General features: G+C 36.6%; 1 protein-coding gene across 1 annotated transcript; it reads right to left on the reverse strand.

Annotated features, from left to right (window-relative positions):
• Positions 1–1,001: 1,001 nt before the first annotated feature.
• Positions 1,002–5,340, reverse strand: LOC149936057 (uncharacterized). The gene is made up of 3 exons (XM_090181215.1): positions 5,145–5,340; positions 2,293–2,677; positions 1,002–1,463 (listed from the first exon to the last, which is right to left on the reverse strand). Exons 1-3 carry the CDS (start codon positions 5,301–5,303, stop codon positions 1,168–1,170), a joined length of 840 nt encoding a protein of 279 aa, XP_090037341.1. The 5' UTR covers positions 5,304–5,340; the 3' UTR covers positions 1,002–1,167.
• Between the last annotated feature and the right edge of the window lie 10,658 nt (positions 5,341–15,998).

Consider the following 15,998-nt stretch of genomic DNA (forward strand, 5'->3'; position numbering starts at 1 on the left):
AAAGAGAAACTGATGGAAGAGAAACGAAGAAAGATGAAAAGGACGGAGAGCCGGTGACACCCCATTTTTAACCCCGAAACAAGTTGAAATCTCTCCAAAACGCGACGAGTGTTTCCATCGTTAATTATCAGCCTTTCGCGCCTCTTCCGCTTCTCCGTGGTCCGAATAAACCGCCTTTCTCTAGTTTCGCGCTCCTCCCGAATTCTCTTTTTAAACTTTTATACGGGCGGGTTTGGCTGAAGAGCGAATTGATCTTGACGCGATATAGCTAGTGGTTTCTGGGAGCCGCGGGGTTTTTGAAAGTTGGGAGTGAGAGTCAGCGAAGGGCAGATCGAAATGTCGCTTACCATAGTCGCGGGCAGCCCCGAGGGACGCGTTCTTTTGACAAGACCCTTATTAAATTGTATCCCATAACGAGCTCCTCTCAATCTTTCTCTCTCTCTCTCTCTCTCTCTCGCTCTGTCGGTTAATTTTTCTAAAGCTTGCCAACATAAGGCGTGGAAAGTTCGGAGAAAAGAACCCTGACAAATGGTTATTTCACTAACATTGTATCCTTCAGCCTTAAAATTTCATCTGCATTATTCCTAAATGAGTCGGTAGTAAACTTAGTTGTCAGTTAATTAAAAAACCAAGACTTTGAAGTATAACAAGTTTTTATTGTCCTTGTTTCCAAATTCTTTAAGCTTAGTAAACACGTAGTTTGAACGTTGTCGTCAACATAAACCCACCGAAAATCGGGCAAACTTTAAATAAACACGAAGCGAGGTCAAGTGTCCAAAAGCGAGACATACGTCATTTCAGGCAGCGCACGCGATTTAGTAAGGAGAGACGGCGATGGCTCGTAAATATAGCGAACGAGCAACGAGAGATAACCCCTTTGTCAGGCCCAGATATTCGTCATATTATAAGCCTAAGCTTTCTTACATTTTTGACCCAGTATCTGACGTCGCGGACGGGGACCAGAAAAGAGAAGTCAACGCGAAGAATAAGAAGCAAATGACAACATTAATAAAACATTTTATTGGAAAAAGAGTCGATAGCGCGCGGATGCCCCGCGAAAGAGCGGTTCTTCACGCTATAGTTCACCGTCATCACGGTGCTCCGTCGGTGGTATTTCGGAGGTTATTGGAGCGGATGGGAGGGGAGTCGGGGTTTCGGAGAGCGCCACTAGGCCAAATACTTTCCTAATCTGCTTTCGAGGATCGCCCGGCGAATCTTTTGATCGTCCGTTAACTCGTTAACTAGGGTTTCCTTATTGACCCCGCCACAACCTTTATCGGATTCCTTTACGACTTCCTTCGTCGCGACTGGCGCTTCCTCCACCCTTGATTTCTCGGCTCCTTCTTCGAGCCCATTGGAAACGGGTTTGGCCGCGATTTGGACGTCGGCGCAGCCCCGGAATGTCTCTTGAGGACCGCAGCCCATTCCTTCCGTTCCGTTGGTGCACGTACCCCATCGATTGCCTATAGTCGACGGAAAAATAAGAATTTAGCTCGAATTTCCGGTAAAAGACGAATACGCTTGTACAATATGACGACCTAACGCGTATGACACTATACATGTATATAAGGGGCCAGGTGCGGGTTAACCTTTTCGGTGACTCTAGGCACAAAAACGTTTGGCGCCTTTAGGCTTCGAGCTTAGGAAATATAACGCCATCTGCCTTAATATCCGTCAACTAAATATGTGCAGAAATAGCAGACACCTTTTTAATTTCTAGGTTTTCCGGTTGAAATTTCAGTTGTTATTCAGAGATAATTATAATAATAATCAGCTAGGCTAATACCCAAAGCACCACCTTAGGCCCAAGTCATCTAGCGACTTGTAATGCCTTTAAACAGGTGGCCGGGTTACATTGCTTAGGAGGGTGGTGGAGGGTTTTGAAAGAGCAGACAGCTTTCATATATTTAATTTAAAACTCGGTTGGTAGGTGGTGATACTTATGACCACAATTTAAACTACGCACGAAGCCTATTGGCATTGTCTAACGGGCTGGTCAGTTAAGTAGGGGCAGGCCAAGTACCGCTGGGCTTTTTCAGAGTTTTGGCGCCCCTAGTAAAACGCCGCCCTAGGCACGTGCCTACTCCGCCTAATGGTTAATACGTCCCTGGAAGGGGCTAACTTCAGCAAGCCATTTCAAGAAAGAATTCAGGCACCTAAGAATGTGGAACCCTAGCATTCGCTGTAACGAAAGCTCGTCTCCTTTCGTTTTTCGTGAAATTTCTTGAAAATTGGAAAGTTGACCCTTGTCCCTAAGCATATAGTTTAATTACCACATTTTGTTGGGCTTACCGGTGTTGTAGTGCCACTGTAGTACGCATTTTTGGCAAGTCAAGTCTTTGGGAAGTTTGACTCGGACGGGGAAGTCTCCGATGCTGGATCCGAGCGGTAGATAGTACTTGCTTCCCGATCCATCAGCCATATTGAGCGGGTATTTGTCCAGACATTTCTGATCGGCCACTTGATCTTTTTGAGTAACGGGGCACATTTTAAACTCGAAGTAGCCCTTGTGATGGGCCGTTATTTGGACCACTATTTCGATTTCATCTCCCTGGTGGTACTTCTTGGTGATAATTCCTTTGCCGAACTCGCCACCGTCTTCGTTGTCTCTGGGCGTAGGAGTATCCCACGGATCCCCGCAAATGCCGCATTTGCCGCCATTCACAACGTATTGCCTCTGTTTGGTGAAGAAAAAACGTTGCCCACTTCTTATAGATTCAATTTTTAAAGTAAATGTGAAACCAATACCAAAAGAAAACATTTGCCAAAGACAAGAAGAAGCGAAAATCGAGAACTTGGACATGATACATTCAACGGCGGGGGTAGCCAAATTTTCAATTTTAAAAGTCACCATTTTGAAGGTGGATATAAAAATTCCCAAGGTCAAGGGCCCCCAATTTTTTTATTGTATAATACTAGTATATTTTTTAAATTCAATTTTTGAAAGTCGAGATCACTCATGCCCGCTGTACAAAAAAAGATGATTTTAGAAATATTTAAATCATTTAGAAAATTCCAAATTCTGAGCGAAATCATAATAAAAGAATTGAATTCGCCACGAAAATCAGAAAATCACGTTCAGATTTAGATTTAAAATCCCGAAAGCAAAATTTTAGAGTGTCTGACCCTTTGACTGAATTCACATACCAGTTACTTCAGTTATTTCAGTTAATTTTTTAAGATGACGGTCGTGGCTTAAAGGCGGAGTTTGATGGGGTATAGAAACTATTGACTCTACAAATATGACGTGAGACCTACCTACACCCAAACTGAGGAAAAACTTTAGGAGATAAATTTATCCGTTAGTTTTTGGCGTTGGGCCTGAATATTGTTTATTGATGATTTCGTCGAAGACACGAGCGCTCTACTATTCGATTTGGCCGGAGAAACGGAATGAAATTCTTTCCGATATATACAAGATTTCTTCATTTTTATTTCAATATCGGCGAACCAATTTCGAATTTCATACGCTCGCTCTTCTCTACGAGTATAGAAAATATCTCTTTTTCTTTCTCTATCGAAAGAACGCGATCTCTGAAGGGGATTCGTTTTATCTATTCCCTATTTCAGCCTAGCGATATTGCCAAAATGGAAATACGTCGTCCAAGGCCCGCGTCATAAGAAAGGAGGAAACATTACTCCATCCATCGCGTTCTCATCCCGGGCTTCCTTTCTCTCTTTCTAAAGATCTAGAGTGGCGTATAAACAGTATTTGATATTCGATCTATACCGTTTGCCAAAAGTAACGCGACGCCAATCCTGCGCCCGAAAAAACTAAGTTTCTTTGTAGATTGGTGAACGAGTCGAGGATGGATGCCCTTTTAACGCGTTAAGTTACAGCGAGAAGTCATTCGCGCTTAATCACGAAGACGCGTCTTTCGGGGCAATTTAACCCGCTTACTTAGATATTCGGAAGCGATGAAGAATTATTCGCCACCAACGCGAAAAAGGCTTACGTCGTTTATATTATGGGCGGCTTTAAATAAACTCTGGCGTTCGGGTTATAGACGAGCCGTTCATTGAGTAATGTTTCCAAAAAACTAAAGCTTTCGGGGTTTTTTCTCTATATGTTCGGAAAAAGGCCACCGGCTCGAGACGAAAGCGAGAAAAAATATATATTCAACGCGAAGAAATATTGGAAATGAAAAATGCGAGCGGGGAGCGCTGAAGCAGCTATTTCCCTGGTGAAGGACTATTTTTCTTCTTCAGCCGGCCTCCTCGCCACCCTCCGCTTAACGTTCTTCCTATAGGGTTCAGTCAAGAGTTAACTTATAATTCATTCGACGACAGACCCGCAAACTGGACCTTCCTCCCCGCGTTTCACTCGGCTATTAGTCAAAGTTGTTGCTCGGCAGTATAGGGCACCATTGTTCACGCGCCAATAAATTGGGATGGCGATGGTAGTGGAAAAAAAGGATGAGAAAAATGTACTTTTTTCGTCATCCCTTTACTCCCTGGATGAACACTTCTCATTTAATATTAGGTAAGCAGTTCGCCCCCCCCCGCCTTCCCCCCCTCTCCTACGCCTCCTTTTTTTACGAAATGTCGTGGGCCAGTAATTAAATTTACCTAAAATAAAAGCTACAATGCCTCGGACCTCGAAAGGTGCTTCGGGATAGATAGCGCAGGGACGTAACATCGTTCTGTTACACGCATGGCTGTAGCGTAGCCTACGTGAAACTGATACACGGAGCTCAAGTTGGATAGATAAACAGGGTGCTTCAAAGGGTTATGCAAAAATTTTAAGGAGTTGTAGGGGGTGAGTTGAGAAGTATGCCTGTTTTTTTATCATTTTCCTACGATGAGTGAAAAGAGCGCCAAACCAAGCAGCAGGGATATGCGAACATTAAGGTTTGGGTTCATGTTATGAGTAAAAAAGGACTTCGTAAAGAAATCGAGCTAACCAGCGTAAAAAAGTAAACTTAAACAGTATTTAAAATCCCTGCTAATTAGTTTTGCACTTGTGGCAGCCTACTTCCAGGGGCTACTAGGCCACACTTATAAGCTCTCTGGCGCTCTCTTAACTCATCGTATGAAAATAGGGGAAAAACAGGCATACTTCTCAACTCACCCCCTACAACTCCTTCAAATTTTTGCATAACCACCCTGTATAGCAAGAAATTTTGAAAGTACATTTTACTCACGTCAAAACCCCCGCAAAAGAGTTCGTTGTCGTTATAGTTGACGACGGCATGAGCATACCCTTGTCTCCATAGCGTTGACCTTCCAGCGGGTTCGATCAACCTGCCGTGCCCGGCTACGGACGCTATAGCTATCGATACGATCAGAAGGATTTTCATCATTTTCAATGACTTTGGGCGAAGGCTGCAACCTGTAAAGCTAACCTTCGATTGATCGAGCTATTTATACCGCTTCGGTTGGGCCATTTCGTACGACTGACTCCGTACTACGTACGCGTAACAGATTAGATGTTTATCGGTAATCCGGCGCGATTACCTTGATAAGCTCTTTCAAGACAACAGAATGAAACAATCGGAATTATTTTAGTGTCTCGCGTATTTCGATTGTAAATCATATTTCTATGGCAGGCGACAACTGATAGAGCGACAAGGTGATTAAATGGCTTCCGACGATAAATATCACTGTCAATCACAATACTTGACTTTCATTTCGTGACGCGAGTAACTCCGTTTTCCACGTTATCCACGGATCAACTTCGGTCTTACGTATATCCGCGTGTGATGTAATTTATGGCGAAAAATAACACGCCTGCCTACGCATCTAGATTTTGTAATTAATCCAGAACCATGTTTATTGCAAAATATAAAGGATTAGCTTGTACCCTTCCGATAGACGAACGGTTAAAAAATAGGTTATACTGAACAGTATTCTATCCTTGTAATCAGTTGACCCACGACCATTACCAAAGGGCAAGGAATTTTGGTATCCGTCCTAAATGTAGTCCCTATAGTATTAGTTGTAATTTAAAATATAGAAAATGGACAATTTGAAGGTCAAAATCACCACTTTCAAGGTCGAGATCGCCATATTCATTTTAGTGATTTTAGTAATTTAATATATTTTCAAGGTAAGCCTTTTAAAGGTTGAGATCACCATTTTCAAGGTCGAAATTGTCCATAGATATAGTGATGCCTCTGAAGAAATGTTTGATTAGTGCAGAAGTAAGTATACAATATATCTATAAGTTATGAGAATTCATATTTCTGTACTGCTAATAATATTGGCTTGAAACATTGTGTCTTACTAGGTTCAAGTGATTTTACAAAAAACGTTTCGAAAGTAAAGTAAGTGCGGGTGTGTTAAAATTTTCAATTTGAAACGGGGCAAGATTCAAGGTCGAGATCACCATTTTGAAGGTCGCTGTTTTCGAAGTCAAGATCATAATTTATTATAGATCGCCCATTTTGCACCTGTGTTCTAAATCTATTTCATATGAAAAATATGGTTTATACGTAAGTAAATATATCCACCATTCAATGTAATTCCTTCTTACATTTTGCATCGTCACGCTGTAAATGGTTTTTGTGAGAAAAACGCTCATATTGAAATCTTCATCGAACCTGCGAAGTTATCTTTTCATTGTCCTAAATGGATATTTCTCTCGTGATAGCTATATCATGTTCTTCTGATTAAAGCTGTGTTTAATATTGTTTGCATTAATCTAGAGAAAACCATTAAAATGGTAACAAACAAATTAATTATTTGGTAAAAGAAATATTTTCAAATTTTAATTAACATTCTTGATAACATCCACTTTTACGAATAAATGAACATGTCAACCCTATTTTAAATAATATGCAACTTAAGACTTCATATATAGTGGACGGAAAACGATTTATTGTAAATTATATTTTATGTACAAGTTTGGTTTCTTTTAGCTTGCCTGGAAAAACGGTAAGTTGTGATGTAGTTGGTACTGCAGTAGTGCTCTTGTTTAACTCTTACGTGATGAAATAATGGAAGACGGCTAGTTCCTCTTATGTTTATTAATGATATTAGTAGTTTTGGGTAACATGGATTTCGGGTATATTAGGATTTCTCGAATTGTGGTGGAACCAGACTACATGTCTTATTTCCCTCAAAAGGCAGAGTCACAGCGTTACCAGACGACATACACACATAATTCCTAAGGGATTTGTGTAGCCCATTCTACCGGCGTATTCCATTTAACTCTCATTAATATCTCAATCTCTTAATTAAAATCAGCTAGGCTAATACCCAATGAACCACCCTAGGCCTAAGTCCTCTATAGCGAATTTTAATGCCTTTATCCCAGGGGGCCGGGTTAAATTGAGTAGTATATGCCCTCGGTAGTCCGTTTTGGAGATCGGATAACAGAAATTGGTCTTTTACCAATTTTAGTGATTTTTGGCGATATTCGACTTTAAATCTAAATTTTTTTTTAATTAAGATCGATTTGGTTGAAAATTATATTTTTAGTTATTGCTGATCATTTCTAAACTACTTTTAGGGTTACATTAAGAAATTTTAATTTTAAGTGAGATTTCTGGCCCCACAACCCGCGTACGCACTTTTGTGATATTTGATATTGGTACCAATTCAAGATTCAGAATACCAGCGTCCTCGGTCTTCAAATATACGATCTTTGACCTCGGAAACCTCTACGAACTGTGTCCATTGTCTTCTATTGGATACTTTCGGTGTTCTTTTCAGGGCACCGCGCGTTTGTTGTACAGATGCTAAGGTACAGTGTTCATAAAATACCGCTTTTTTCGTATATTTTGCATACCACTGGAAAATAATTATAAATAGTGGTAAATATGTTAATTGTGGTAAATAAGGGTAAATATTGGTTTATATTGCATAATGATATGAGAAATCAAGAAAATCATTCAAAAAAAGGAATCTTGAGAAGATTTTGAACTTTATTTTCATTACTCTACAAGTCTGCTCGAAATCTTAAGTTTTAAATACTATAAATAATTAAATGGAAATATATTATTTACCATTATCTACCATTACATACCATTTTTCACATTTTTAACCAAAACGTTATTTACCATTATTACGACATTATTTACCATCTGTTAAAACCACTTCGGAACCCTGCTACGGTATGCTATCTTGACTATTGTTAGATAAGGTGTGGCGTCTGCTATATTATGCTATTTTGTTCATTGCAATACAGGCAAAGGTCAACGCCCAGAGCTGGGCTCGAACTCACCTCACTGAATTTGTTTATGAGCATACGGATGGTCGGGTCTTGGGCTCGAGCTCGCCATCTAAATTTCCCCGCCGATGTGAGGTCTCGAGCTCAGTAGATTTAAAACCTACAAACCGTCTCGGGCTCGGACTCACTATAGTTATAAATATACAGGGCAGTCTCGGGCTCGCACTCACTATGTTTACAAATTGGCGGGTGGTCTCGGGCTCGCAACATTTGCAATTCCACCTGTGATCTCGGTCTCAGGCTCACTATAGTTACTTACAAATAAAATGGTGGCCTCGAGCTCGGTCTCACTGTGTTTTAAAACTACTAAGACTCAAGCGCGAGCTCGATGTTTCAAAATACTCAGACAAGCTCAAGCTCAGGATCACTGTATTGTAGCTCTGCTCAACAAGATATAATTAAACCCTTTCGACAGCTCTGAACTCTTAGAGTTGCTCAACCCGATTTTTGGTCGCACAATTTATTTATCAAATAGCCCAATTAGTTTTTTCGAGCTCCATTCTGGCATTACTGGCACACCTGGAAAACAGTCGGAGGCGGTCAGGCAGCCCCGAGCCCGGGAATCTAGACTACGCTGTGAGCCCTAGCCCGTTGACCAATGTATACAAGTTTGACTATGATTTATTTTTTACATTCGGGGTGTTTTTTACTATACCAATAATGTCATTGATAAAACTGATTTTTCACTGGATGAATGACAAGGTGACTACAATCGTTGTTAATGAACTTGGTTGTTGAGAAATTGTCCTGATTTTGTTAAAGTACAGGGTAATTGAGTTATTGTACTGGACGGTTGATTTTTTGCTAATTGAAATATGGTTCCTGATGAACAGGGTGATTTAAATATTGTTCCTAATGAACAGGGTGATTGATATAGCGTTGTAATTAATTTTTGTGGTAGATTTACTCTTTGGTTGTCAAGAATTAGTTCCATGATTATGTTAAAGGACACGGTGATTGAGTTATTGTATAGGGTTGTTGATATTATTTTTAAATTTACACTTAGGTTTGTAATAATGCACTTATTAATTTAATGTACAGGGCGATTGAAATAGTGTTCATAATTAATAAGCAGGGTGATTAATAAAGCAGGGTCTTTTTCTTTGAGTTAAAATTACTCTTTGATTGTTAATTGGTTTAGTAAATGTTAAACGACAAAGTGATTGAGATCATGTGTTTAATAAACAGGGTAGTTGTGAAAACATCTTGTTTCGATTCAGTCAGGGGCACGTAAAGAAAGAAGCAACTTTAATCGAAGGTCAATTTTGGATTATGGGCTATGAATACACTACTAAAGTTACTAAGCCCCCCCCCCCACCCCTAGATTATATCTGAAGATTCCCCCCCTCCTTTAGAACAATGTTTGCGGGCACCCATGTCTTGGATATCTTTAAATCATATAGAGATTATGAACAGGGCAGGATATACCGTATTAGGCAGAATGCCTAAGGTCTACGATAGTCTTAGGGCCTACGAGATGCTATAAGGAGATAAGTAAAAAAATTGCCATATTTCTAACAAATATTTCCCAAAAAAAGGTACTAGACGAAAACTAGGCCCAACTATCCAAATCATTAGCGAAATTCATTCGTATATAATGTTTTTCAAGTTTACCAGATAGATAAATTTAAAATATATCCAGTCCATAACATTTTCAAAAAATGCCTATAAGTTCATCTTATAAGCCTCTTTTAGAATATCCGCGAGGAAATAGAGCAAGATTGGGCTCAAAAAAAATTATAGTAAGAGTAGAAGAAATCCCGATTTTTTCCGTCTCTCCAAACCATCGAAGCTCGTCATCATTTCGATTTTGGCGTTTTTTCGCTCTCGATCCTTATAGGCGGGCGGGATACGTATCGGCCTATTTTCGCGAAAGATATGAAATAACTGCAAAGCGGAAAAATCGCGCAGTTTTTTGCATTTCCGGCTAGCCCCGCTGCGAAGTTGCCGAGAGATGAACTATGCGAAAAAGGAGGTCTCGAAAGTGGAAAAATTTCCCTCTTTTTTTTCGCAACAGCAAAAAGAAAAGAATGGAAGAGGAGGAGAAATGTTTGAAAAGGGGAAAAGGAAAATGATTCCTTTTCCCTCTTCGTTTTTCTTCTATCTTCGAAACTATTTTTTCAAAGCGCGCGCGCGCGTTTACCCTTGGCAAGTTTCTTTTATCTTTTCCATAGAAAGAGGACAACCAGCGCTCACCATGCGCGAGAGAGAGCACCTTCAACCGTAAACGTTTCAATCTTGGTGGGACACATTGAGGTCTTCCAACGGCCGAGCTCGGAAAGTTTTTGCCCAGAGATTTTTAGGGTCATTTTTATCCGTCGATTTTTACCTTCCTATGCTGCCAATCCATCCATTATAAAAAAAATTGTATAGTCTCTCTAAGGATTTATTTATTTATACTTAGGGAGAATGAAGTTGTGACGATTTTCAGCGTTTCTCAAAATCCACTTCGTGGTCTGTCAGTACGCTCTTCTCCTTAAAAGTAAATTAAATCGGCACGGTATATCATTGATTCCCTCTCAAGCAGGGGGACACCTAGCTCATGGTGCCCGTTAATCGTCTCAACGTCAGGGTTGTCTTAAGGCATGGGCTAAATGGGCCCCCAGCCAGTTTTGGGGCCCAGGAAAGGCGAGCCATACAGCCTCTACTCTAGGGAAAAGGGTTTAGTTGGTTAAATCTAGAAGCAACACACATAAGGAGAACGCAGCTAGCCTTTAAACACGCTAACGCAGTGTTGTGTACAAATTTCATTGGACGAACCTTTACGTTAAAGACAATTTCCGAATTTTCCCCTTCCGACGGCAGCAGGCGTTAAAGCGTCTAACCAATGAAAATTGTACACAAGAAAATGCACGAATTTTGCGTTCTCCTTGTGTGGGGTGCTGTGTTTGTTGCTCCTAGGTTAAATGTTATTTATGCTCATTTAATATTATGTATCTTTTAGTTACGTCTAAAGTAATTTGACTCATCGCCACATCGCGTATCATACGGTACCAACAATTTCTAAAACCTAACAGTGACTCACCGTCATTAAAAATCTTATTTTCAGTAGGCCTATGTTATACTTTTGAGATTAAAAGTTTTGGTTTGATTCTTGTGTAGTTGAATTTAGACAACGGACATACGAAGGCTGACCGTTGGAGATCAAAAAGGTCTTAAGAAATAATTTAACCCAGGGTCCCAAAAGGTCTTAAGACGGGCCTGCTCAACATATCGTTATACCTATAAGTATATAAATAGATTATTATACTTTCGAATAAAATTCTTGGCTTTCAACACACGAAAATTTTTGGAAAGGATGGAAAAATAAACCAAAATCATAAAATTCCGGGAAATAATTTGGTTATTTATGATTTCGGTTTTTCGAAAATAACATAAGAAGTTAAAGAACCGAAGTTATCATATAGCAGTAGCTATTACGTATGCGGCCAATGGCCTTTTGCCTTATTCTTGGTGTAGTGTTTCCTTTAATGCACTCTTAAGGAAAATCTTCTACGAAAGATGAAAAGCTTTTTAACCAAATTTATGGGTATATGGATATATATAGATACTATTCTTTTGCTTGATAATTTTAACCTTCAAATTCTTATTAAAAATATAAAAGTTTATTTAACTAAAATAAATAGTTGGTTAGAAAATAATGGACTAAAACTAAATAAATCTAAGACAAAATATGTTATCTTTGCAAATCCTGGGAAAAAACTCTGTAAAATCAACAAATAACGTTGCGAAATTAAGAGAGTTTTAAAATAATTTATGCAATAAACTATCTAGTTCTACTTACCTCATTTCTAAATGTAGATAGTTTTTTCCCAGGAATATCCTTTTTGAATTTTATTCTACAGCTTTTTTAATTCTCGTGTCACCTATGGGATTATTTGCTGGAGGAACGCTTAGCATAAACATAACTGAAATTTTCCAAAAAGGATTTTAAGGGCTATTTATAATTTAAATTGGCTAACTCCGTCCAAACCTCTCTAAATAAAAAGTCAACTATTAAATATTGACCAAATATATAAATAATCAAGTTTTTATTTATTTAAAAACTCAATCACAGAAACATAAAATCTTTTTATAACAAATAGAGTGAGTAGAAGGAAAGTGAGGGTGTGGCATCGATCCCGGGTTCGGGTTTGGGTTCGGGATCGAAATCCGGGATTTAAGGGATGAAATGGGGGTAAAATCGTCGAAAAGTCAATGTATTTAGGGTATTTCTCGCGACGATTTGTTTTCCCGTATATCAACATATTGTGTCCAGGCCAACTTGTTCATTTATCTACGCTTATCTCGAAAGATACTTGAACGTATATCTTATCAAGTTTTATCGTACGGAATAAGTTGAAATGATGTAAAAATTGATAACCTAGGCGACGCGTGCGCAGATTCCCCGGGAGGCGCGGTTAATTTGAATTGAAGTGTTTTGACGTCATGGAATATTCGTTGTTAAAGTAGAATGGAAATATTTTTAAACTTCATTTTAATATCACTGTAGTACGCTTGACACTTGAACCAAACTCACGAGTATTTCTTAAAACGAATATCTCGATCGCGTTTTATCGTACGAAATAAGTGGAAATTATGTAAGTTGTATGATTAATAACCTAGGCAGGAAGATAGCGCGCGCGTGCGCGGATAACCTGGGAGGCGCGGATTGCCCGGGCGCGCGGTTAATTTGAATTTAAAACATGGATTCCCTCTCCGAAATAATTCATGTACCCAAAATTGGACCGCAAGTTTTTTTCTTTTAGGGGAATCTCTATGGGAGTTTAACATTACAATAAAGCTAATAGGTCCAGTTTGGGGTACTTTTGGTCCGAAATGGGGTACATAGGGCCGAAAATGGTGACTTTGGTCGTTTTAAGGGTACTTTTGGTCTATTTTGGTCCATTTTTGGGTACATCAGAAAAGCAGTTGGAAAAACGAAGAGCCTTTTTTTTTCTTCCACCCATCTCCAAAAATTTATTGCTATAATTTATTTATCCCTTCCGTAGGTATAAAATAAGATAAAAACCACTTACCTATATTTTAATTACGGTAAATTAAAAATACTTAATTAGTGTACTAAGTTACGTTTAAAAGAACCTTTTGTAACAATTCCAATATGTAAATATAGGTATAAGGATTGAAAAAATACTTAAAGTGGTTTTACTGATAAACTCTAAAGGAATTTAACTTTAAAGGTATCTTAGATTATTGTTTTTAATTTTATTCAAGTTGAAAACGTATTAAGAGTCCTTCAAAGTACTATAAAGGGATTTTATTTACGAACTTAATTCATATTTTCTTCAAACTTTCAATTCACTTTTATTACTATTTAAATACGGTAAAATATAATTCTTATACACAAATATAGTCAGAAAGATACTATAAAACACTAAAATTAAAATTAAATTAAATTTGTGTGGATAAGATTTGTAAATATCATTTTGAAACTAATAACTTTCACGCTTTATTTAAGTCAAGCCAATAAAAACAATTACCTATTTTTTAAATACGGTAAAATATAAATACATTTCCGATATGTAAATAGGTAGAATAACACTATGAAAAGTTCCTTTTTCTTCTTTTAATACGACAACACACAACTCTGATACGCAAATATATAAAGAAAATATAAAAAAAAATTACTCTACGTTCGATACGTTAAAATACATTTCCGATACACAAATATAGATAAAGAAATACTATAAAATGTAAAAAGGTAGAAAAATACTACACATTAACCATTATGAATTTAAGCTTACAACATCCTTCACGTATAGAGCATAACATATATGTTCAGAGTTAACTTGTTTCCTCGTTATCTTTATCGCATGTGTTTTAAATAGCGTATGGAATAAGTTAAGAATGTACTGAAATGGTGTATGTTTAAACCTCGTAGAATAAAGAGTAAAACATATGTTCAGAGTCGGCTTGATTACTAAAGCGAATAACACAGAGACGTTTCCGGTGTAGGCACGTAGGAAGAAAAAAACTACAACACTCTCTATACTCTACATTCAACACGTTAAAATATACTTCCGAAATGCCAATATAGGTAGTAAAATACTACAAAATCTCTATACTTTACCTTCAATACGTTAAATTACATTCCAATATGTAAATATAGGAGGAAAAATACTACAAAAGCCTCTTTTCTTGGCGTTCAATATGTTAAAAAAGATTTCTGAAATGCAAATGTAGGTAGTAAATACTACAAAATCTCTATACTCTACCTTCAATACGTTAAATTACATTCCAATATGTAAATATAGGTAGTAAATACTACAAAAGCCTCTTTTCTTGGCGTTCAATATGTTAAAATAGATTTCTGAAATGCAAATATAGGTAGTAAATACTACAAATGCCTCTTTTCTTGGCGTTCAATATGTTAAAATAGATTTCTGAAATGCAAATATAGGTAGTAATTACTACAAAAGCCTCTTACTCTACGTTCAATACGTTAAATTAATGATATGCCTCCGATCGAATCGTTCATTTTTTCCTATTTAAATATACGCATTTAAATTAGAATTGCTTCTAGTGTTCGGCAGTCGATTAATTTTTATCCACAAATTTTCCGATTTATTTAAAAAACGTTGGTAAAAAGAATATCATTTTAACTTATTTAATTGTGTTTTTTACCTAACCAAGCATTTATTTGAATAAAAGTGGTATTTATTTAAATAACCAATAGTTAAATAAAAATTGTTAAATGTTTAAATAATCGAAAGTGAACAAGCCTATTTTTTAAATAAAACAAACAGACTTTAGAGTTGATAAGATTTGTAAATATCATTTGAAACTAATAATTTTCACGCTTTATTTAAGTCAAGCAATTACATTTTTTAAAATGAAAGAAGTTAAACAATATAAAAATTTGTAAATATTGTAAATATTTTTAGGTAATAAAGAAATTAAGAAATGTTTTAATTAAAATATCTTTCATTTTCTACTACATTTTTAAAAATGAAAGAAGTTTAACAATATAATTATTCTAATATAATTTCAAAATCAGGTATTATTTAAAGTACAAATGCATAATTTAGTGAAGCAATTCTTATTTAAATACTTTTATTTAATTAATTTGTTTATCTGAAATGTATTTATTGAAAAATAAGTGGGTTTTACTATTTATCACGGTTTTTTATATATATATATATATATTGGAATTGTTACAAAAGGTTCTTTTAAACGTAACTTAGTACATTAATTTATTTTGGAAGTTCAAAACGTATTAAGAGCCCTTCAGAGTACTATAAAAGGATTTCATTTACAAACTAAATTAATATTTTCTTCAAACTTTCAATTCGTTATAATTTGAATTTAAATGAAAACATCATGGATTATAGGTGCGTAATCTACTATTAGACCGAACGGATTAAAAAATACTTAAAGTATGTGGTTTTACTGATAAACTAAAGGAATTTAACTTTAAAGGGTATCTTAGATTATTGTTTTTAATATTATTCAAGTTCAAAACGTATAAAGAGTCCTTCAAAGTAATTTAAAAGAATTTTATTTACGAAATAAATCCATATTTTAGAAGTTAGTTTGTATGAAATACTTACTAATACCTGAAAAATGGACTTTAGAGTTGATAAGATTTGTAAATATCATTTGAAACTAATAATTTTCACGCTTTATTTAAGTCAAGCAATTACATTTTTAAAAATGAAAGAAGTTGAACAATATAAAAATTTGTAAATATTGTAAATATTTTTAGGTAATAAAGAAATTAAGAAATGTTTTAACTACAATATCTTTCATTTTTTACTACATTTTTAAAAATGAAAGAAGTTTAACAATATAATTATTCTAATATAATTTCAAAATCAGGTATTAT

Source organism: Leiobunum rupestre, chromosome 7 (assembly GCF_980474605.1).
Source record: "Leiobunum rupestre chromosome 7, qqLeiRupe1.1.hap1, whole genome shotgun sequence".
Taxonomy (NCBI): Eukaryota; Metazoa; Arthropoda; class Arachnida; order Opiliones; family Sclerosomatidae; genus Leiobunum; species Leiobunum rupestre.